This window comes from Fringilla coelebs (genome assembly GCF_963513975.1).
Source record: "Fringilla coelebs genome assembly, chromosome: 18".
Taxonomy (NCBI): domain Eukaryota; kingdom Metazoa; phylum Chordata; class Aves; order Passeriformes; family Fringillidae; genus Fringilla; species Fringilla coelebs.
In genome coordinates, this window is record NC_140044.1 from 1,157,954 (window position 1) to 1,183,300 (window position 25,347).

The 25,347-nt window shown below is 48.6% G+C and overlaps 1 protein-coding gene across 1 annotated transcript in view; it reads right to left on the reverse strand.

The window, feature by feature from the left end:
* Positions 1–3,331: 3,331 nt before the first annotated feature.
* NFATC2 (nuclear factor of activated T cells 2) overlaps positions 3,332–25,347 on the reverse strand; it is a gene marked incomplete at both ends in the record, with an annotated part of 72,432 nt that continues 50,416 nt past the window's right edge. The window contains one exon of the mRNA XM_084217773.1: positions 3,332–3,387. Coding sequence (XP_084073899.1) covers positions 3,332–3,387 — 56 coding nt within the window. The remainder of the gene's footprint in view (positions 3,388–25,347) is intronic.

Below are 25,347 nucleotides of genomic sequence, written 5' to 3' on the forward strand. Positions count from 1 at the left end.
CCACGGCTAAAATAGTGCACCCACAGAGAGCAGGGCAGGGCCTGGGCTGGCAGGGACCTCAGGCACAGCCAGTGCCACCCTGCCATGGCAGGGACACCTCCCACTGTCCCTCCCAGCCCTGTCCAGCCTGGCCTGGGACACTGCCAGGGACCCAGGGGCAGCCACAGCCGCTCTGGGAATTCCAGCCCAGCCCCTCCCCACCCTCCCAAGGAGGATTTTTATCCTAATTTCTGATTTAAAGCTATTCTCTGTCAGTTTGAAGCCATTCCCCCCTTGTCCTGTCGCTGGCAGCCCATGTAAATAGCCCCTCTCTGTGTGGGTGTATTGTATAAATGACATTGTGCACTGTATATGTACACAGATTAATACCTATGCATCACAGGGAGGAGGGAATACAGTCAATGCAAGCATGGCTAGAGCACCTGTAGCACATTAAAAACCCCTTCCCTAAAAAAAAACCCCAAACAAAAAAAAAAATCAGCCCCAAAAAACGAAAACCAACAACAACAACAACAACAAAACCAACCTAAAAAAACCCCTCCAACCAAACAAAATAAACCAATAAAAAAAGAAAAAGCAACCCCCAGAAATAAATCCAACAAATCAAAACCCAACCCTCTGTCCGCCTCTTTAGCAAAGGGCCTGAAGATCACACGAGCACAGTGGAAATCTTGGGTATTTTGGCTGTAGGGCTGTGCCTGCCTGGCTCCCTCTGGGCCCTTTGCTCCAAGGTTTCAGCTATTCCTTCCTTCTGGGGGTTAATTTATTAAAAGGGTATTTCAGCCTCAGCGATCCAGAAGGCAGAACTCAAACACTGACCTTTTCATTTGCTCAGATCCAGCACTAGATTTTACCCCCCCACTCCCCTTTCTAAATTGATATTATCTAAAAATAAATATGCAAAAACTTATTCTCCTAAATTAATGAGTAGCTGCTGCAGACAATCACCAGAACAGCAGCAGCAGCAGCACATCACAGATCTGAAAAGACCTTCCTGGGCTTCTTTGAGCTTCTATTTAAAATCCAGCAAAAGAGAAGGTCCTGCCAGTAATCTGAGGATTTTTTTTTCTGTGGATGGGTTTCTGGGTTGTTTTTTAAATTTCTCCTGTACTTTACAGGTTGGATCATGGAAAACGCTTGATACATCCAAGTGTGAAACTGGGAGATGCATTTGGTCTGTTCTTTTACTCAGCTATAGCACAGAACTTCTGACAAGGCAACTTTTGGCCTTTAGAATATGTCAAGATTGTCTCATTCATCAGACTGCACTAAAAACCCCTAATATGTGTCAGATTCTGGCCCACTGACAGCTTTTAACAATCCAAAATAGCTTTTTGAGGCGTGTGAGCCAGTCAGTCCTGCTGAGTGCTGTCTAACAGGAATTCCCCTCCTTAGCAGGGCTGGGCCTCACTTTTGTTTCTGTAAAAATCAGCAATTCAAAAAAAAGGCCGTTTCCAGCTCTGCAGGTCCAGGCTGAGGCTTGGCCAGGGCACCTGCAGGGCAGAGCTCACCAGGAGAGCACCAGAGAGGCACCCAGGAGTTCTGGGTGGTGGGCTACAGGGAGCTCATTTTGGGGTGAAAGGGCTGAGTCCCACCAAGCAGGACCAGAAGGCAGGGGTGCCATTAATGCCAGGGATGTGCAGGGCTCTGCTCTGGTTCTGGATCTGAGCTGGGCTGAATCTGGAGTTCAGAGCTGCTCTTGTGACATCCAGATTTCTGGTCAAGAGCCAAATTTTAGCTGAGCCCCGGGTCAGGTGCTCTGAGGATCCTAATGCTTCTGTCTCCCACTCTAACCCCAAGACCTTGCAGAGCTTAAGCAACAGTTTTTAGTGGCAGAAAATATATTCTTCCTGATAGTCCTGAAGAGATTTTTGTTGGACCAAGCCAAGCTCTGCAGGGATTGTGCAAAATCTTTCTTGAGACATTGGGGAACCATTTTTGAGGCTGCTCTGCTGTATTCCCATCCCCTCATTCCTGCTGTGAGCAGTGGACACGCTGGTATTCTGCCAGGTTTACTGTGACACAACTAAAAACTGGATTAATTTCACTGTGCTCTAGAGCAGAGCTCAGGCTCTGCATTCCCAAAAATATCAGCATTCCTTCTTTATAAAACCAGGAAAGATTACTATGGAATTCCTAAAATATTATGGCTATCTTTTACTGTACACTGGTTACCCACTCAGAAGCCTTTTTATCCCTGACTCCCCTAAATATTCTAACTTGTACAACTGCAGGTGGCAGCGGTTACCTGGAATGTGCTAAGCAGGAGTCAGGACAGGATATTCTAACACACGAAGCAAAACATAACAAAATACTAACTCCCATGGAAATGGAACCTTTCCAGGAATTGCTGGTAGCTTTGCAAAGCTAAAGAGACCAGGTGAATATAAATAAGTGTCTATTTTCTCTGGAATGTATGGCTTCTGTAAGATGCAATTATTTTCCTCTGCAGCTCGGGTGAGTAAATGTTCCAGCTGCTAAATGAAACAAGTTATGAGCCAAGAGCAGGTTCTACATGAAAAGAAACAGCAACAATTTGTTAGAGAGAAAATATCTAAGGTGTGTTCATACACTGCCTAAATACTAATAAGGATCAATCATAACCTTTGGATTTACTGTGACTCCTATATATTAATCTCTGGTTTACCTGGGTTTATTTTACCTTGGGGCAGGCATTGCAACTGCTGAATTGCTCTTTTCACTGGTTGGTTATGAGAATCCCTCTCCTTCAAATTCCTATTCAGTCTGACGAGAAAAATGAAGAAAAGTCCTGGATTCAGCTGAGATCTCCTGTCTGAAATACCAACCCCAGTGCTCAGAGCAAACTGGCTTTGATCCTAGACTGGATGAAGGCTGAGCGAGCTTGGCTGCCTCAGTTTCCTACAATAAATTTCTCAGGAGGGCTTTGAGATCTGGAGGGCAAGTCATTGTTAGTGACCTGGAGTTGGTGCTCCATGAATATATTACTCTGTTCCCCTTTGCCCACCCCCAGTGCCCAGCCCAGGGGACGGCTCCTGTCTCCCCCGACGGATGGATGGACACACAGACAGATGGGTCGCAGCAGGCTTGAAGTGTTTCCTCAGACAGATGCTCTGTTCCCGGAGAACAATGTGATCTCTGGATGAAAGGAAGGGTGTCCTGCGTGCTGTTTACATACAGAGGTGGCGAGGGGCTCAGCCAAGGCTGTCGCTTGGTGCCAATTCATTGTTCCTTGCGCCGAGTCTCTGCCTGGAGATGAACTGCAAAGGAAGCCAGAGGATGCAGGGGCACTGGAAGGATCTAAGAGGTCACTTGTGGAAGGATTCGGTAAAAGTTGTCTCACAAATCTCTTCTATGTCTGACTTCTGGCAGGGAGTCCAGAAAATTCCTTCCTGATAATTTCGTTAACTGGGAAATAAAAGAAAGAGGAGGAAACATTAAAGCACTTCAACATCAGGACAAGTAAAAAGTAAAAGCAATCCTTGGGCAGTGAAGCTGCAAACACCCCCTCCGCATTCAGAACTCAGTTTTATTTAGCTCTAAATGATAAATAATGGTCCTGTTTGCCCAGATTGCATGTTTTTGGAAGGCAAGGGGAAGGAGTGGAGAGAGGGGGTTTCACTGTATTCACCGTGATTCAGGTGCCATAAAACAGAGAGAGGCTGCAGCACGTGCCCAGGGCCTGCCACATCCCTCACACACACTCCCTCTGCCACAGACACTGCCCTCACCCCAGGGGAAAAAGGAAGGAACACCTCCAGGTAGCTAAGCATTTGAACAGTTTCACTGGGCTGAAAGAAAAATACCTTAGAGAGAAAAAGGCCAGGTTTGGAGGAAATACAGTGAACAGTGATGAAAACACAGAGACTGCAATTCAGGTGAAAAAGTTTGCATTTGGGTGGTTTATGTTTGATATTTTTTAATCCCGCCCTAGACTCTAGCTGTTTTACATCTTTATTATCATTTGTTTGCAGAGTGGAGCACAAACAGCCTGCATGCAGCACCAGGGCACTGGAAGGGCTGGGACAGGCTGGTCAATAAAGCTCAAGGGACGACACTGAAGAACTCTGCTGTCTGTTTAAAAGTCAGAACAACATCACTTTATTTACAACAGCCAATGTCTCCTGGAACTTTTCACACTCACTTGCCTAAAGCACCCTCTGGCACCTCCTGGAACAACAATTCTCTCTCTAGAATTCAGGTACTCCCTAGAATTTAAGTGCAGAAATCTCTGCACTTTGATTAGGAGAGCCCTAAACCATGAGCATTTTGATGCAGAACTCCAGAACTGCCTTTTTGGGGCTCCATTTCACCTGCAGCCCCTTGGTTCATCACCAAGGGATGTGGAAACCGCTCAGTTACTCTGACTAATTTGCCTTAAAACAAGAAAACTACATTTTCTAGGTTTCAGACCCCAGATCTAAATGATTCTCCCTGCTGATATTTAAGGGCTGAAACAGGGACTAACTCAAACCAAAGCAGGCCCTCACCCAAGACTGGTTAATCCTCAGGTTTGCAGCTGTAAGACTCCTCTATATCTATCCAATTTCTAATAAATGTTTATGAGAAACATTAATTAACATAGCATTAATTACCATAGACTTTCACTACTTCCCCCTATCTAAAAGACCCGGTGCCCAGTCTCTGGCAAGTCTCTGGGAAGGGGAACACATGAATTTGTTTTTAGTATTTACAATTCATGGTTTGAAATCTCCTTCCTCTCTGCATGCTGGGATTTGTCTCTGAGGAAGTAAAATCTGTATTTTTTCAAAGCTCCATGTTGCTGCTGGACGTGGGGGGCTGTACTCCAGGAGTTCCATGCTCAGAAATCCCACCAGTAGCAGCCCATGGCTCAGCTCTCCCTAATTCCAGCTGGGAGATGCCTGATTTGAGCCAGACTGGAGCCTCCTGGACACGATTTGGGCAAGAAAAGCAGGACTGCTGCCCAGCATCCCACCTGCCACTGCCAGCTGCTGGCTCTGGGGTGCCTTGTAGCAAAGAAGGAACATTTGGGTGATCAGGGAGGGCTGCTCTGCAGTGCAGGGCAGCAGCCAGAGGGAGGGGAGGTTGGTCCAGCCTGAGCAGAGCCTCCTCCTGCTCACTCACAGCTTCCTGCCTGCTCTACCCAGGAAATGACAGGAGCAGGTCTTCAATGGAAAGTTTTCACAGCCTCGGCTAAAAATAGCAGTGAGGTAAAAGAAGTGGGCACCCACTCTTAGAGGGTCATTTCCTTTTGAGAAACAAGTGGGCTGAGGCTGCAGGCAATTTATTTATCAACACACTTGTTTGTGCTACCAAAAATACCACAGATGAGTTTTACCTATTCCTCTTATCTCATACAGTCATGGAAATAGCAGAGCCAGCAGTCATCTGCATCTAGGAAGGGTTAAATATGAAGTGAAACACGAGCAGATAATTCAGTGGAGCTGCCTGAAGAGGCTTTGAGGGGTCCAGCTTTGGTTATTCTCTGCTTGGGGACAGCTCTGGGCAGGTTGGATGCTGTGGTGAAGTGCTGACTCAGCCTGCAAACTTCACTTTCCCTCCCCTGAGGTCAGCAGTGGCTTCTGTGGGCTGAGGTCACAGGGGGCTGCAGCCTGAGCAGGGCTGAAAAGCTGCAGGGGAACAGGGTGAAGCACTAACCCCATGGATGGGCACACCCAGCACTGCTCCCTGCCAGCTCTTCCACGTGGAAAACTGGGGTTTTGTGAGAACCTGAATGTCAAGAGCTCCCTGTTGTCAGCTGGCCTGAGTGTCCCACAGTCACCCTGAGCTTCACCCAAATCCAAGTGCTGACAGGAGTGTCAGCTGCAGGTGAGGCTGGGCATCACTAGAGTGTGTCAGGGCTCGTCCCTAAGCCCTACAACCAGAGTCCCTAAAGCCAATCAATATGTAAATTAACAGCAATGATCCCAAGGCAAGGCTGGCTCTCCAAGCTGGAAATCACCTCCAGCCCAAGGCCAGTGAGATCACACATCCCTGGGGATCTGCTCCAGGACTGTGAGCATGTGTGCCCACATCCAGGGCTGCCCAAGAGACCTGGGCTTCAACAGGGCTGGACCAAATCTGCAAACTGAGCCTGAACCAAACGTGGCTGGACCAAATCTGCAAACTGAGCCTGAACCAAATCTGGCTGGATCAAATCAAAAACTGAGCCTGAACCAAATCTGCAAACTGAGCCTGAACCAAATCTGGCTGGACCAAATCTGCAAACTGAGCCTGAACCAAATCTGCAAACTGAGCCTGAACCAAACCTGGCTGGACCAAATCAAAAACTGAGCCTGAACCAAATCTGCAAACTGAGCCTGAACCAAATCTGGCAGGACCAAATCTGCAAACTGAGCCTGAACCAAACCTGGCAGGACCAAACCAGCAAACTGAGCCTGAACCAAACCTGGCTGGACCAAATCAAAAACTGAGCCTGAACCAAACCTGGCAGGACCAAATCAAAAACTGAGCCTGAACCAAACCTGGCAGGACCAAACCAGCAAACTGAGCCGTGCCTAACCCTCAGAGGAAGCCCCGAGCATGTGCTGAACTTGCTCTTCTGAACTCCCAGCTATCTCGGTGGTTAAAATGTATCTCAAGTATCAGTTCTCATTATTTGCTCATTTCTAGCTGAGAGGAACAGGAGATGATGTGATTAATAAATAAAACATTGTTGTTTAAGGTGCCTGGCACTGGTTGCTCTGGAGCACACCACTATTGATCTGGTTAATGAGAGAACTGATTAAATGAGGCCACAGGCACATATGCAAAGATTATGAAAGATTAAATCATAAAGGCAGATATTGAAATCACAGCTGCCAGCAGCCATGCAGGCCAAGGAAACACCTGCCTGGGCACCCTTCAGCGTGTCCTGAGTCACCTCCTGCTGCTGTAGGAGTGGGACAGAGCCCTGGCAGCGCCCAGGGAGGTGACCCAGAGGCTGCTGCAATGATGGGGGCAGTCTGTGTCCCTGGTGGGCATCAGCCCCTGCCCCAGGCCCCACTGACAGCCAGCCTCCCTCTCATCCTCCTGGCTGCAAACTGGGGTGCGTTCCTCTGGGGTGACACCGGGCTGTGTCCCACAGCCCAGAGACAAAAGGAGCCCCTTGAGGTGGCAATGTCACCCTGAGAGGGTGCCACACTCACACCCCTCTGCCCCTGTGCCACCCCACGATCCCCCAGGGTACCAGGGATGCCATGGGTGTTCCCCAGCCCCACAGGTGGCACTGACCCTCTGGGGACAATCCCACGGATCCCCCTGGGTACCAGGGATGCCATGGGTGTTCCACACGGGTGGCACTGACCCTCTGGGGACACCCCATGGATCCCCCTGGGTACCAGGGATGCCATGGGTGTTCCCCAGCCCCACAGGTGGCACTGACCCTCTGGGGACAATCCCACAGATCCCCTGGGTACCAGGGATGCCATGGGTGTTCCACACGGGTGGCACTGACCCTCTGGGGACAATCCCACAGATCCCCTGGGTACCAGGGATGCCATGGGTGTTCCACACAGATGGCACTGACCCTCTGGGGATCCTGCAGCAGTGAGAGCTCCTCAGAGAAGGCAAAGCTCAGCCCCAGTGGCTCCTCCCTGCAGGGCTCCATGGCCAGCAGGAACTGGGACATGCAAAGCAAAGCCCTGGGCAGCAGTGGTGCAGCAAAGCTGACCCTGGTGGGCAGAGTGCCCTCCAGCCTGCCCTGCCTGCAAGGATGGGATCCTTTAGATGCTTCAGCCCAGCATGCACAGCCCCACCTCTCCTTCCCTGCCCACCAGGCCCCACTACCTCAGGACAGCTCTGTGCTACACAAGTGGGGAAGAAAAAGAATATTAAAATATATTAAAAAAAATTAAATAAAATTAAATATTTTAAACCCTCTATGCCAAATAAAAAGGGGCATGACGTCTTAATTGAAAAAATAAATAAATAAAGGTTAAGAGAAACACACAGCTGGAGAAAAGGCAGAAAAATACCAATTACCTTTCTTTTTGATTGCTTGGATCAAAGATCACAGTCATTCTTTTTCATATAATGTTTTGTATCCAGCTAAGGTGTGTATCTATCAGCTCTGAAAAAGATTTGCAAAACCATTTTTGAGAAAAAAGGTAACCTTTGACCTATGCTGCATGGCCAAGTGTTACAGCTTTCAGCTACTCTTCCACTTTGTGGGTTAAGTTCATAAAAGGACATTTCAGCATATACAACACACAAGGCAGAATTTAACCACTGACCTCTCTGTTTGCTCAGATCCAGCACTAGATTTTACTTTTTATCCCCTCTTTTCTCAACTGATATTATCTAAAAATGAATATTCCAAAACTTACACTCCTAGATTGGTGACAGAAGGTGAAAAGCTGATCATTTGTCTGACACTCCAGAGGCCCAGGGGTCCCTGTGCCCTGTGAGTCAGGTCAGACCCATCACTGCCTCTGCAAAATTCACTTCTGAAGTCACCCCAGTGCCCAAATAAGATCCAAAGTCAGTCACTTTTAACTGAGAGATCCAACCACAGTGGCTGTGAAAATCACACTTTGCCTTAATTGTACAGAACAGGAAAGATCTGGGTAAAAAAATCATGAAAGTTACAGTCTTTGCTTCAAATGCAAATAAGGTGGAATATTTTCCTCAGGAAAAGGCAGTATTTAAAATTTTCTGCCTTTTTTTTTTAATTATTATTTCTTAATCTTTTTCGATTTGTTTTGAATTCACCATGAAAGCATTTGGCACTCCTGCAAAACCATGTGGAAATCATAATAAAAAAATTTGCAATATCAAGGAGCAAAAAGTGCTTCTCAAAAACTAAGTTTGGAGTGCAAGATTCAGAAGTGTCTTTGCTGCTGGATTTCAGGTGACTATATATAGCAAAGAAGTATTTTACTTGGCTCCCAAGGATTGTGCAGCCACGTATCATGCCCTGGAACCTCCCACTCAGTACACAGCCTATTTTATATTCTGCATCCTGGAAAATCAGCCTCTGCACACGAGAGCACAGCGACTCCCTGACTGGGAAATACCAGTTTGGGTGCACCAGCACGAGGAGCCCAAACCAACAAACTGTGCTGGGGAAAAGTACTGGGAGTGTGTGGGGTTGTTTTAGAAATAACAGCAGTTAAAGGCTTTTTCCCTGGAAAATGGGGATATCCAATCACTGAGATGTTCTCAGCTGCAAAGCTTTAATTACACATCAAAACCAGGGCTTCCTCCTCGCTGAAATAATGCCAAGAGATGCACCCTGCATCTGTCTTGTCAGCTTTTCTGTCTTGTCCTGCTTGTAACCCACGGAGTCTGTGTGAGCTGGGAGCCTCCTCCACACCCTCCAGCCCAGCAGCAATCAGCTCACCTCCATTAATTAAGCAAACTCTTGGAAGAACTTGCTGACCTCAAACTAAGCGGCAACTCGAGTTCCAGGATGCTGTAGGAGTATCAATAGACTCCAAAGCCACTGCCAGCTTTCCATGAATTTAGCAACATAATACAGATATCTGATGGAAAACAGAATCTAAATAAAATGCATATTTCTGGCTAAAGCCCATCCCAACTGAAATCAATATCTGAACTGCTCTGGATTTACAGGATCTGGATTGCACCATGACATTTAAATATCCTTCCCTTATATTTCAGCACAGTGCCAGAGTGAGGTGTAAAAATCAAACAATTGGTATCTTTAGTATTGTCCTACCCAAATTGAACAGGAAGCTGGGCGTGCCTGCACGAAAAGAGCAAATAACAAAGACAACATTTCTGCTAAAAAAATTCAATGCCCTAAACATGCTGTAGATCAAAACTAGCAGGAAGGAAGTACTCAAAACACAAATCTGTCTGTGACACCACCTCAGAAACACTAAGGGTTCTCTAAGCACTTTCATTATTGTCACTGTACTTCCAGAAAAGATCAACGGCCACTACAGAACAACAGCCTCAAAGCTGGCAGGAAAAGTGACCCAGAGGGGAATGGGGGGACTCCAGGGCTTGGAGCTCTGTCATCATCCTCCCATATGGCCCTGGCCAAGCATCCCTGAAGGACCAGACCTGGTACTGATCTGCTTTGGGCTGAAAAATGCACAAAGGCTGTGAGGTCACACTCCTGGAACTCCAATAATCCCTGCTCAGCTAAGAGAAAACAGCCTGAGAGGATGACAACCTCCACAGCATGAGCTACAGCCTCAGCAAATCCACTCTGCTGCGTGTGGGGATGGAGCAGAGAGCAGCATCCCCAAGAGCCCTGCAGGGCTGCCTTAAAGTCCTTAGGCAGGACTTGGGACCCTTTAGATCCCAAAGCACCATCAGGCGCTGATCCCCCTCAGGCAGCAGGAGAGCTAGAGCACAAATGACACAGAAAAGGGGCAGCAGGAGAGCCAGAGCACAAATGACACATTCTGCTGCAGAAGGAGCTGCCAAAGGCTGCCCCACAGCGAGCTGAAGGGAACAGTCCTAAGGCTGGTGGGTGCTATTTGTGGTGCTTTCAGTTTTCTCATCCATTTGATCCCTGTTTGAATCTACAGAGTTAAGTTTTGAGGCACTTTTCCATGACCCAGGGAATTGTGATATTTGCAGGACACACATGCACGCCCATGAGCTGGGATTCTATCCTGGGCTGCTGGCTGTAACAGCACCACAAAGAGCAATTGTTGCTCCAGAGTGTGATTTCCTGTTTGCTCGATGCATTTCAGTATTTAGTCACCACTTTTTTCATCAGGTGCAAGCCCTGCCTACACATGGACTGGAGGAAGAAGGGGCACCCTCAGGAATTATTTTGTGCCCTTTTCCTCCTGCCCCAGCAGGCTTCAGGAAACGCCTGTGGGCAGCCCTTGGAGCTGTTCTGCAGGCTCAGACTCCCTGAGCTGAGTTTAGAGGGGTTGTGTCAATACTTGGAGCTGTGCTGGGAGAGGCACCTCAGCAAACTGGGGTGTTTCTGTTTCTTTAAATCTCATTCTCTGCACCCTTTCTCTGGCCACTCCAGAGCACTGCAGACACTGACACAAACCCAAGGATGGTGCTCAGGGTGGCACCCGGGGCCAGGCACTGCCCAAGTCCTTCCCACGTTACTGACCAAGGACTGGCTCTGGGTATCAATGCCAGAACTACCTGGGCATGAAACAAAGGCTCCTGTATTGCTGTTTGCTAGGATGGTGATAAATATCCTGTGCTTTGTCAGGTAAACCCCTGAGATCTGTTTAGTCACCACACAGGAGGCAGAAAGGGGCTGCAAGGAGCTGAGCTGGCTCTGTGCAGCTCCTCCACCAGTGTCAGCAGCTGCTTTGGGAAGAGTACCTTGAAAGTGGAAAACTAGATCAGCCTGGGTGTGATGAGGAACTCCAGGCCACCGTGGATTTGGTTTGTAGTAGCTTTCCATAACAAAGTCTTTTTTTAACTGACTTTCTTTCTGCTCACATATATTTAGATCTGACTTTCATTCTGCAGCACTCTGATGCCAGAGAGTTTTGGCTGCAATTGCAAGGGAAGGGACACGTGTTTGAGTCATGGAGTTGGCTCTCTCTCGTTGATACTTAGTGAGTTACTGAGAAAAGATGAAGTTTGTATTTAGCTTTAGTTTACATGCAACAAGACCAAGTAAAATATTCCAAGTAGAATGAGCACATAATAAATAAACACACAAAAACTTATACCAGAAGGGGATGGAGTTCATTTTATAAACCATGTTACTTGGCTAAACCCATGCAGCAATATTAGGCTGATGGACTGAAGCTTAGGAAACACAAGAGTCCTCATTTTGTCACTGCTAGCTCTTGACTTGACTGCGCTGCTGCTGCTGCAAAGCACAAGGGCGAAGTTCCTCCTGTCTGGTTTATTGGGCTTGGTTTGGACCTCAGGGATTTGATCCAGAGCTGCTGACATAAGCAGTGCCATTTGGTACTCAGACACATTTCTTTTAGATCAAAAACAGCCCAAGCAGAGGAGCCTGGCGGTGCCTTTTCCCTGCAGCAGCACCTCGTGGTTTAAAACCTGATGAAATTGGTATTGGATACCACAACAGCTCTAAAACAGCAACTGCAGGGAAAGCACACGAGCAACAGCTCTCTATCCACATGTCACTGTGCAGTTTCATCATTCTCCTAAAGTTAACCTATTTACTGGGGCAGGATGAGTCATTCAGCAAAGTGATTCAAAAACAGAGAGAGAAAAGAGAATGGATGCAAGAAAGCCATTTTTTACAGGAAGTAATTGGGGGGAGGACAGAAGAACAGCTACAGCCTGTTCAGGATTAGCTGAAAGTACAAGATAGGCAATGCCGCTGCTTTTTTATTTCTGTCACAAAGGAAGAACCAGAACAAATATTTAATTGAGGGGAAACAAACCATGTAACAAATATTTAATTAAGGGAAAACAAACCGTATTAAGCCTTCCCTTTAGGCAGTTTTGCAGGGGATGAACAGTCAATAATGGAATCTGTTTCCCTCCCTTGAGCTCTAGTGCTTATGTCTATTAATCCACAAAACTATTCACTGGCTCTAATTCTCTGGCATCTTATCTTGTGCTGTGTCTTCACTCAGCAACATCCCCCTGTGAGTCCTGCAGAGCCCCAGCCTCTCCCCACTCCGGCTCTCCCTCCTGACACGTCTGAACTGAATTCTGAGCCTGGTTCTCAGGGGAAAACAGCAGAAAATCCCCGTCCTAAGGTAACAGGGAAGATGCACAAGCGGCCTGTGAGGAATTCTGCCAAGCAAACCCGGCTCCCCTCTGCCCAGACATGCAAATCTCCCTCTGCCTGCAATTCCTCTGCTTGACAAACAGCCCCAGCCCAGCCAGCCCGCACGAGGCATTTGCTCCCATCTGCCGGATTGTCAGCAGGGCCATGGGCAACAGGCACCACACTGAGCAGGGGAACACACAAAATCACTTTAACGCACAGATTATTTCTTCTATCATGCCTCCACATCCTTCCACAAATGAATATTTGGGGGAAGATTCTTCCCCCCTTCGGGAAGTGCCTCCAAGGGCAGAGATGGGCAGCAGCTCTGCAGGTCCTGCCAACAGCAGTCCAGCACTTGGGGGCTGCAGTTACTGCTCCCAAGGCAGCTGGAAAGCATCCAGACCATGAAATATTTAACTGGTTACCGACAGAGTGTTACAATTCACATCTAATAATGTCAAGGAGGTGCCACATACAAGATACTGTGTGTCTGCCCACATCCAGCTGTTTGCTCTTATTTTGCACTTTGACTGGAACTCCTTTGAGGGAGGAACTGCTTTTTTTTAACTTTGGAGTCAAAGCAGCATCTGCCACAACAGAGTGCTGGGGTTTCTACCATAAAATAATGTACTAATAAAAATACTATACAATACTATGGGGTATATGTATAAATCAGAGGCCACGAGACAGACTTAATTATAAGAGACAGGGATAACTGGAAAAAGGAGTGCAAAAGACCACGGGAGCAGATACTGTAACTGGTTTTACATCTTGCCTCAAGAAGGCCAGGAACATCCGACACTGAACAGCTTGAGAGAACAAGAAAAATGTTATCTGCATCATCCAAAGGCTTCAAACTTTCAATCTGAATCAACGGCATGAACAAGAAAACTTTTGTTTTCAATACAAAGAGAAGATAAAAGAAAAGAAAAAAGAGATTAAAGGAAGGAGAAAAGAAGGGCTATCAATTACCAGAAACAGAATGAGCTCCTCCATGTCCAGCTGAGGTTCACCTTTAGCTGAAGTGCAGCCCATACTGCTGAGGCTGGGCAATTCCCAACCTCACCACAACAGCAATAACCTACATTTGTTCAGAAATTAGCCCTCAATTATTTCCAGATCTCCCTCAATTAGTTCAGATATCCCAACTCCAGATCAAGATGTAGGAACCACCACCCAAAGAGACTGCCCCAGGGAATCCTTCCTGGGATTTAATGATGAGCCATCCTCAGTTTTCCAGCTGTGAGGTCTGGGAGCTGTGTGGATCCCCAGGCCAGGCAGGCAGAAGATAAATCCTGCGCTCAGGCAGCGTCCCAGGGGCACACTGCAAGGTCTGGGATACCTGGCAAGCCCATCCTGATCTCTCCACAGCTGTGTAACCACCTTCTCCTTTAAACACAAGTGTGCTCAGCCAGCTCAGAGCCGTGTCCGTGCCTCATACTGAACCAATTACTTTGCATTTAACCATGCACTGCTACGCTTCCTGGGAGAATTCCAACCCAACAACAGCGGCCTTGGAACCACAGCATGATAGAACACCCTCCTGCCCAAGAGAAAGATCAAACCCGCTTAGCTTTGACATGATCTCATCGGAGCCCAGCACACACTCAGCAGCAGTTGGCAGGCTGGGAATGGGGATTCAATGGGAATGCTGTCTGTCCTGCAGAGGGGGAGCAGCCACGGACAGCTGGGACACACGGCAGCAGCAAGGCCCAGGGCACATCCCAGCAATCTGTGTCAGCAGGGCTGGCAGGAGAGGGGCTGCCAGCAGGACAGAAATGCCCTGGTCACACACACAGAGCAGGGCCACCACACGGCTCCTAAGGGACCTGGCAGCTCACTCTCAGCTGGAGCCCTGGGCTCAGACACCCAGCCACGTTCACACCTCCCACACACCCAGGGACAGCACAGGTCACCCTCGGGAGGGGGCACAGGCTGTGCCCAGCACCTCTGGGAATGGCCTTGGGATGGGCTAAGGGAACAGCCTTGGGATGGGATCAGGGATTGGCCTTGGGATGGGGTAAGGGAACTGCCTTGGGATGGGCTCAGGGAACAGCCTTGGGATGGGGTAAGGGAACTGCCTTGGGATGGGCTCAGGGAACAGCCTTGGGATGGGCTAAAGGAACAGCCATGGGATGGGATCAGGGAACAGCCATGGGATGGGCTCAGGGAACAGCCTTGGGATGGGCTAAGGGAACAGCCTTGGGATGGGATCAGGGATTGGCCTTGGGATGGGCTAAAGGAACAGCCTTGGGATGGGCTCAAGGAACAGCCATGGGATGGGCTCAGGGAATGGCCTTGGGATGGGCTCAGGGAACAGCCTTGGGATGGGCTCAGGGAACAGCCATGGGATGGGCTAAAGGAACAGCCTTGGGATGGCCAACAGAAGGGGGAAGCCTCAGAGAGGGGCTGGCTCGTGCTGGGGAGCCATGGCTGACTCCTCACACGCCCTCACAGCATCACCTGAGGAAGGCTCCTGGTGTGACTGTGCATGGGACCTCAGCACCATCACCAGCACGGAGTGACAGCACTGCCACACGCTCTGGGACAGAGCCTGGATGCCACCAGCTGCTGCACTCTGCCACAGGCTCAGCGGAGGGGAGAACCCAGAGAGAGCAGCAGGACGTGTCCATCCTGAGCTGTGCTCCCCCCAGCTCGAGAGGCTCAGACACTTGGCCAGGGGCTGCAGGCCATCTGCAGAGCCTGTCCCAGCCAGCTCTGGCTGTCCCCTGGCACTGCAGGCCTGCCTGGCAGGGAGCACATGCCACGCTTCCAACCACGCTGGAGTTGTGCCAAAACAGGCCTGGTGAAGGGGAGGGAACATCCCAGGTACTACAAAAATGCCACATCAAGAGACCTGAACATGGAAGTGATGGGAAAAAACAGACTATCCCCAAGGCTGTGTGCTCCTGCTCTTTGGCCAAGAAGCTGAAATTTGCTCAAGCTGAAGTGGGTGGTTAACCCTTGGAAACTCAGAACAAGTTCATGCTACTGTGGGTGCTGGGAGAGGGCAGAAGGAGCATCACAGAACTGGAAACTTCCCCTGTTTTGAACTGACAGCAGCCAGAGGCCTTGGGAGAGCCCCCTCAAGCAGAGCTGGGTAATGTCTCATGGCCAAGTCAGCAGCCAACATCCTGTTGGTGGGCTGGGAGAGCGCTCTGCCCTGGCTGGGTCACACATGGGTCACAGCACGGGGCTTTCCTTGGGGTCCCCTCGGCAGCACTGTAAGCAACCCCTCAGCATGACTAATCAACCCTGAAAATCATCACCCAGTTTGTCTTTGGGCTGGAAGTCACCACAGGGAGTGGACACAGCCAGCAGAGTCTCAGAGGGTTTGGTCACTGCTGACCCTGGCTGAGGGTGGGATGACCCCCAGGAGAGACAGGCTGCAGCCTTCTGGCCACAAGGAGAGGCAATTCTGTGACTCAGGAGGGTGACTGGCCCCAGTGGGGACTCCCCCCTTCTCATTTCTAGGTGCTCAGAAACAGCCCCAGCTGTTTTCTTTTCCTCCCAGTGGTGTGAGGTGCTCAGCCTGTCCCTGCCACTGCTCAGCACGGGAAGGGGCCAGAAAACAACTGCTTTGGGCTTAATTTGAGAATGTCATCTGCATCCAGCTGTTAGCCTTCTGGAAATCTGCTGGCCTTTGTCTGCCTCGTGTGGCTGACGCTCCAGCTGCACACCCCTGGCAGCCAGAGAGTTTGCTTGGAGGACCCAGACATGAAAGCCTGTCCTGAGAGCACCCCAGGGCTCCCCTTGGGCAGCCCTCTCCTCACTCTGGTGGGAATGGGGCTAAACTCCCCTGCAGTCACACCAGCGGAGTGGGGAGACTGCACAAATCTGTACTCATCAAAAATAAAACTGCAAACCATTACAGCATTGCTACCCACTTTCTGGTTTTCTGCTTTTTTGTAGTTGTTTTTTTTTTTAAATCCCATCTTGTGATGGGAAAAAATCAATGCTATCTATGACTGAGAAAGAGGACAGGCTGGATCAGAGTGCCTTGAAAGGGCAGGGCAGAATGCAGTGTTATGAGGAAGTGGAGGCTTGCTGAGACTTATTTCCAAGGAACAGATCTTTAATGGGGTGTGGGTTATACATGTGAAAACAGGGTGATGAGGTTAAGGGACAGAGCTTTACCACCCAAACAATTGTTCCATTTGACAGCTGAGTATCAAATCCCCCATTTTTATCCACAACAACTCCAATTCCACACTCAGTTACCCAGGGACATGGACAAAACCATCCACCACTGAACAGTCAGGTAAATACAAACCACCACTGAATGCAGCCTGAGCACAAAATTGGCCTTCACACCTTCCCTGAGCAACCACAGGAACGATGTGGGGTGATTAATAACTCCTCATTATTTACTAAGTAAGCTATAAAAGGAAGTCTAAGTGACAGGAAAGTGTATTTGGAGCAGTGCTGTGCTGGGGGTGCTCCCCTGGCAGCGGCAGGATGGCTCTGGAGGCAGCGATGCTCTGCAGGGCCCTGGGGGCAAAAAGGGAGACAAAACCCTCTCTAGAGAATCCCCAACTCCTGCAGATGCCAAGCACATTGTACTTAAAACTAAAGTAGAAAAGAAAATACATAGTGTGGGCTGCCTGTAAGGTCACTCAGCCAGGGAGAAGGGACTGCTTTAATTTCCCTTTTACCTGGAAAGAAAAATAAACTGGAGAAAAAAAAGCGGCCCAACAAAATAACCCCACCACCTCTTCTAAGGGCTGGAAAAAACCTGTGTGAGAGGGGAGATAGGTGCAAACACCTCGTTGAACATGGGCTGTTTTCCATCCCCCAGCAGAGCCTTGCTGTGCTCTCAGCTGGGCTGGACACAGGCAGAGGGCCGGGCGAGGAGCAGGAGGACGTGAAGCTGGCTGTGCTGTCCAGAAGATGAAAACGCTACTGCTGTTTATAGAGGGAAACCCAATTCGTCAGCCCAAATGAATTCCTGGGCTAATCCGTGCAGGCTTCATGTTTTCCACCAGCCCCAGCCACTGTACAGACTATCTTTAGGAGGCACAGTGTGTTTGGAAAGGAGCAGCTGGAAAGAGGGGACGCTTATGCCAGCTTGGAAGGCTCTCTGGTATGGAAAAAGAGGAATGCTCTCTTGGGTCTCCCCACAAAATTAAAGCATCTTCATCCAGAGCAGAGCGATGCCAAGCACAACAAACAAAAGCGGCTTTCCCCAACTCTCCTGGGCAGCCTCGCTCAGGGCTCACAATGGTTTCCATAGAACTTGTTTTGCTATCATAACAAATTCGAGCTGTCCAGGCAGGATGGCCGTGCTGTTTTCAAAGACAAGAAAATTCATTTCCTCACTTCTGGCCATGCCGAAGCATTTCTGCCTCCGTGCCCCAGACAGGGGCTCCCCAGATCACCGAGCATCAGAGGGTGGTGGGAGACAGAGCCCAGAGGCTGCGCCCCGTGGCACTCAGGCTGGGCAGGCTGCCCTCTGCTAACCCTCATCCTGCAGGCTCCCATCCTGCCAGCCTGAGCTGGGGCACTGCTCACACGGGGAACAAACCCCGTGTGCTTGCTCAGGAGGACACCAGAGCCTGGTGCTGCTCGCACAGACTCTGAGAGCAAGGCACTGCTGCAGCCTCGCTGGCACCACGGGCTGGATCATCTGCCAGGCACCTGCCCCGAGGGCTGCACTGCCATGTCCCCCGTGGGACGGGCTCCCTCTGGCCCCTGCACTGACACTGCTGCTCAGCAGCAGGCTCTGAAAGCAGAGATGTGTTTCTGCATGACACACTGGAGGAGCATTCAGTGCTGCACCTAAACCAGGGCTGTTATCTGAACAGCCTGAAATTCTCTGAAGCCATAATCTTGATCTAAAATTTACGTTAGTTTTGAAGAGCTATGAAGTGTAACCAAGAACAAAACAAAGGGCCAGAGATACTAATTTCTAAAACAGGCATAGTGCTAGTTTTGTGCTTTAATAGTAGCCTATAAAAATGATCCTGAAGAAAAATTTGTATACAAATCAATGGCATTTTTAAAAAAAGGAAACCTAGCTTACAAGATCACGATGTTATTTGAGGGTGTGAAGCTGCAGGATGGCCTCAGAAGAGCCCTCATGTAACCCAGCCTAGCTAGCTGAAAATCAGGGTCTACCTGCTGGATGCTGCAATCTTGGACGCCTTTCCAGGGAAGGAGACAGCACCCTACTCAAAGCAAATGAACAAGGGTGCAGAAGAAATCAGATAAGAGAAAATGTAATGCAATTTTAAGGAAGAAAGATACACAACCCAAACAACAATTAAAAAATACAGCTGCTAAAAGTTCCCCTCATGTTTGCCTCAGTCCTGATTTAAGCCTGGATCTGCCTGACGCCTGGCGTGTCCAGACTATTTCAAGCCTTTGCAAACATCATTTGTACAGAATAATAATGACCTCATCTGCAGTGACTTGAACTGGGGCACTTCCCTGAGTCCTAAGCACAGGTTCCTCTGGTGCTGACCACTTCAGCAGGGCAGCCCTGCTGCCTCCTGGGCAGAGCTGGAGGCCCACGAGTGGCTGATGAAGGCCCAGCACTGGGAGGTATCTGACCCCCAGTGGAATGCAATGTCTGCTCCAGCAGCCAGGCCTCTGGCCCCATGGCTGTGGAGTCTCCTGGAAGCCAGATCTCACCAAAGAACTGCTCATAATGACAGATGCTGAGCCCAGGGAGGTTTAAGTGTCACAGTACTTTCACCACTGACCCCCATACTTATGAAGTGGTTCCCCCTTCTTTTAGTCACTCTCACTCTTTCCAAAGAAACTTAGAAACCACGTAAATAAACCAGCACCCATCCATTGCAAATGTCATAGGAGTCATTCCTGTGTCTCACTATTTGTCCTACATTTGACTCCATTCATTCAGGGCTGATGAAGTCATTCATCAGTAAGAAACCAAACCAAACCAAACCAAACCACACCACACCACAATTTGGGAACCTTTGACTGGACTGCCCTGGCAGAGCTGATCACAGGGAATGATTGCAAACTCACACTTCTCTAATTTACTGCTGCTTTTGCCCTGGCCAAGTGACTCCTTGCAGAGAGTCAGAGCAAGTCACCACTGAGGAGGGACCACGCTGCTGGCACGTTGCAGGGACATCACCCCACAGCTTGAGCAGGGTCTCAGGTTCATGCAGAGCTCAGTGTTTGGTGCACAACCAGCCCTTCCCAATGCCCACAGCCAGGAGCAAGGGACAGCCCCTTCTGACCTTTATCTCCACACCTGGCAATTATCCACGTGGAGGAATTCCCCCTCAGGTGCAAGCCCAGCACTCCAACGTCCACAGGCAGAAGTCAATAATCCTTTTCTCACTACATCTACATGGTAATCTCACTCTAAAGAAGCAGTGTTTGTTCAGCTGAAGGCAGAGGTTAGTTTATGTTATGGAGTGCAAAGTTTCCAAACTAAAAATCCACAAAAGAACATGGCTTGATTAAAATGGGAACTGTGTGGATTAGGAGAACGTGTCAGAAGATGAGGAGTGTCAGTCTTGTTTGTCACTGGGTCACCAAGAGCTGCTCATGGTGAAGCTCTGTGATCCTCAGTGCTTTGACTCCAGTTAACAGTAGCTGAAGATTTAACTCTTTTATACCCAACACTGGTTAAATCCAACTCAGACCAAGTTCTCAGTCATTTGCAGACCATTAGTCATGCAAATTTGTAGAGATCAGAGTTTTAATACCAAACAGACTGCAGCATCCCTTGGAGATGTGCACACAAACTGGAGGATATGAATGCTTGCAAAATTGGGAATCCTGGGATTTCAGGTTTTTGCACAGACCCCTCTTAGAGAGAGGAGTCATCTGTGAAATTCCCAGCTGGATGCACGCCCAGATTTCTGTGCTTGCAAAACTGAAGCATGGGGACTCAGTGATGATTCAGACACAACTGCATTGTTTATACATTTTAGGTTTCTTCTTGGTAAACACAGAAGAAGTTGTGTTACAGAGTGAGAGTGTGAAAGCCAGCACCTGCCTGAAAATCCAAACTAGCAGCTAAAGTGCTGCAGGGAGCTTTGTGCTCCCTGAGTATTTGCTGTTCCCCCATCCCTGACTCTCCCCTGGCATGGCCAGGGATGTGCTGCTTGCTTTTCACATCAGAGCAGCTGCAGTGACCCAGCAGGTCATGGAGTACCTCTCACAGCCAGTGCAGGATTGTCGTGTACATTTGCTTTGAAAATGCCTCTAAGCACTCACTGCATCCAAATGTGAGCACAGAAGTCTCTTGGAACTGGTGAGGAAACAGCAATAAATGGGTTGGGCAGTGTAAGGCCATACCAGCTTCAGCTGGGCAGAAAAGCAGCTCTCACTGCTCTGAGTTCTCACAAGAAAACTAACTCAGATGGGAAATTCAGATGATTCATCCTCATTTTCTTAATTTAAAAATGGCCAGAGATTTATCAATAAATACTGATTATAAATTATTATATTCCTATATGTATAGTTAATTATAAATAAATTACATTATTATTTATAACAAACTATGAAAAACAGGTGGAAAAAACCCAGATTTTAAGCTAATCAATTCTAGGTCTCCATTCTTGTGAGACAAGAGGTCTATACAGACAAAAAGTCCCCCACCAACTATCCCTGCTCCTTGGCAGAGGGTGACCTGAGCTGAGAAATTCTGCTTGTGCAAGTAATGCTGAGAATCCAGGCATTTTTCTACAGTAGAAGACTTTATAACTGCCCTTCAGTTTGCACCATAAAAAGATTGTAGATCTTTAAGATGGTTATTCTTGCCAAGCATTTTATTTCACAACAGTTAAAAAAATGTGCAGATGTTTTCCAAACTTTTCCAAGCAGCAAGACTCTGCAGCTGCTCCCAGCGTTTCAAAGTGCAGCTCAAAAACGACTCGAGTTGCCTTTTCAAGAGCCATTGCAGGAGGAGCTGAATCCTCCCAATTACTACCTCGAGCTTTAAGGGGAGAAAAGACCTTTCCCCACCTCTGCACATTCCTAGCATTAACTCAATTTGTACCAAATGAAGCTGTGAGGAGCAGCAATGCCAAACCCAGGCGTTCAGGGCTCATGAGTCAGGCCTCCAACAATCATGAGACTGGTTTTTCAATCATGCAATCAACCTCCCGCCCCAAAGTTGCATCAGTTTCGTCTGTCTGAATTTTGAAAGCCCAAAACACGCCACTTGTATTTTTAATGTTCTGTTTTTTTCTTGGATAGGACCTGAAAAGATCAGTAAGAAAAGTCACCTGCACAGGGACTTTTAAATTGCTATTAATATTCCGAGAACTGCAATGAAATTTGCAGAGAATTAGGAAAAGCCCCGAGCTGCCATGTGGATGTGAGCTAGTTCACTGATTAATATTCAGTTACATCATGCTCATTCTGAAGGGGAGCTAAAAGGATTTCACTGCCCTCCCTATTTGTGAGGGCAAACACCCCCTGGCTGCAGCTACAAGGTCCCTCAGCAAAGCGTGCTCCTGGACGTGAATCCAGCTCAGTGCTTCACCTCTGCTTGCTGGGAGTTACTGGGATTCATCCTGAGGTGCTCACAGACCAAGCAGGCTGAGCTCTGCACTTACTGTCACAGAAAATCCCTTCTCTTTGCCCATATGTTCATTTTTACTCTATCAGCTGCCCCAGCTGAGCGGGAACAAGCCCCCTGCCCGTGCACAGCCACCCCAGCACAAACCCCTGCAGGAAAGGAGCTGCTGCTGCTCCCTGACTCTGCTGATCCCAGGGTTTGACACCAGCAGAGCTGTGTCTCTACAAGGGTTTTCACCAGAATAGCTGTGTTAGCAAAATAAAATTAAAAAAAAAAAACAAAAACCAACCACCTTAACCAGCCCAGCTCTGTGGTGAGCTGCTGGAGTGTAACACAAACCCTGCTCAAGGTTTCCAGAGAGCATTTCTCTGGTTCAATGCAAAATGGAGAATTCAGCACTAGAATGAGTTCATCCCCTTTCCTACTTCACATGGTTTTGTTATAAAACATTTTCTAGCTGCACATCTCTCATCACCAAAGTCCCCATTCTAAAAACTGCTGTCAAAACTGTTATGATTTTAACTGCACTGAAAGAATTTCTGTGTGAAGCACCCAGAGTCACTCCCAGCTTGTAGGAATATCCCTTTTCCTCACACCTGCACTTGTCACACAACAGCTTTGCTCAGTCCAGACTCATCCCCAAGAAATGAGACTGTTTCTGGCAGGCTGACCCCAGTGCCAGTGACCTGCAGCCAGTGCTCACTGCCAGAAAGCACCTCCAGCTCTCTGACAGGTACAGCACAAAAGGAGAGAGCCTCTGGAAAGGAGAGAAAGGAGACAGGAGCTCTGCCAGTCCCTGCCTCCCTCCCTTCAGTGCAACATGATTTAACCACCTACAGCACAGCCAGTGCTGCTCCAGCTCCTGCACACCTGGGGGGACCTGCAAGTCTGGGATTCCCCAAGAAAGGCACAGCTTCACCACTGACTTCTTGCCTCAGCTGGAGCCAAGTCCCTCAAAAGCTCTGATCCTGCTTCACCCAGCTGTGAGAGCTGGGGACAAGCCTGTCTGCCTCCTTCTGCAGTGGAATAATTTGAATTCATGACCATTTCTCTGCACTGGAGTGAAAAATGTTATTGTTATTATCCTTTTAAATTGAAAGTGGATTGAAGGAATAAAAGTAAATGTATGGTCTATTCTGGCAGATGCCTCCCAACAGATGGGTGTCTATGGTCTCCTTTGTAAGAGCTGTCTGCTGCCTGTGATTCAGACTGTCTAAGGAATGCCATGAGCTTGGAGTAAATGGACAGCAAGTCTGGGAAAGGACTTTATTGTGGTTTAGAAGCTTTCAATTCCCAACTGCACGAACAAGTTCTTTTTTTCAAGTAACTCTTTGCCAGTATTTCAAAACTATCATTGCAAATTGCCTGATGCCTCCCAAAAGCTGAGTGCTTTCAGCTGATAACAGCCAGCCTTCAAAGGGGGCCGTGCCTTCCACCTCAAACCCCTGAACCGGGCTGTGCTGCCCACGGAGGAGGCAGCGGTGCCCCCTGCCCCCCTGGGCTCCTCGTGGGCTCCGCATGTTCCTGTGCTCCTCCACAGGAAACGCTTTGTGACACAACTGCCTGTGGGCACTGGCTGCACCAATTAAAGATTCCTGAGCTCCAGAACAAAGAGGTGCCAGTGGAACGATGGTTTTAATCACTCCGTTCATTTTCTTCCTTCCTCTACTGCTGATTTGGGACGTAAGGGTTTTTCTTTTTCTCGCTTTGTTTTGGTTTGCATGCTTTGAGGCTGCTGGGGAAAGGGCAGCCTTCTAATGGGGCTGGATTGGTCTGAACTTTGAAACAGTGAATTTTTGCTAGAGGTGAAGGAGAAGAGCGGATGGAGCCTGCTATAACAATACAAATACTTAACTCATATTCACATATGCAAGTGTAAGCATTTTGCTGAGAATCCATGTGTGTGTTGCTAACACAAATTAATTAACTGTACAAGAGGGAAGGATAAGGTACTTTTTAATGATGGTAAACTGAAGTGCAGGGAAGTTGAATACTTTGCTGAAAGACCAAGCTCAGACTGAACCCAGACCTTCCTCCCACCAGGCTGATCCTTCTGCTTCCTGCCAACAGACTGCAGGGTTTTGGGAGCAGAACGATGGCTGCTTCTCTTTTTAAACTGCCTCTAGAAAAGCAAGGCACAGGACAGGGCATGGAGATCCTAACACAAACCCACAAGAGCAGTGATCCAAAAATAAAGCTGCAGTGTACCGAGGGAGCGCTGCAAGGTCCCAGCAGAGAAGAGAAAATCTGTAATAATGTGAGTCAGAGCTTCAGGAATGAGCCTGATGAATACATAGATTTGCTAGAGTGTTTGAGCAAAATGTTTTGGAGAATATACAGGCTTCACTCTTAGTCAAACTCTGCCTGAGCAGAAGTGACCACACCTTCTATGAAAAGGAGTTCTAATTAAAAACAGAGCATGGCTTTTTTAGATGCAAGCTGTTGCTCGAAACTGAACCCCAGCCCATTTGCAGGACTCAAATTCACCCCTGTCTAAAATGCCAGCAAACAAGAACATTCCCCTCTGCCCTGTCCTGCTACTTGACTCTGTGCATGGACACAAGATGGAAACAGCTACAAACCAACCGAAAATATGCCCCTAGAGCCACCAGCCTCCGTGCTGTCTGTGCACAGGCTCAAGACAGTGTTTAGAGAGAAAAGCAGCTGCTCTCAGCCAGGCAGGACCCTGGCCCTGCCAGAGCAGCTCCAGAGCTCAGAGGGGCTCCCTCTGGAACCCCCAGCTGGCAGGGGCTGCCAGAGCTGCCTGTGCCACCCCTCCATGCAGGGGCAGGGCTGGGGAGGGCCAGCAGGATGCTCAGGACATGGCAGAGCCCCCAGGACTGCCTGGCAGCAGGGAGCTCAGTCCCGGAGCAGCACTCTGGGCTAGGGCAGGGTTTGCTGCAGGTACTCCCTGCCCAAGCAGAACAGAGCTGGCCAGAAAAGAAAGCTTCCTGCTGAATGTGAAGGAAAGAAGGGATGTGAATTTCATGTCACAGTACCGGGGGGACAGACTGAGGTTTTCTTGTTGCTGAATGAAAGAACACAGGAAGGAAATGCAGGGATGTAACACACTCTGAGTGGTGCTGGATGAGCAAAACTGCAGAGCAAACACACAGCTTGTCATGGAGGGGATCTGAAGTGCTGGGTGGTGTGAGGACCACACTGCACATCCTGCACAACTGCTTTCTAAAGAAATATCTGACGTGTCTCAATTTTTCTGCGA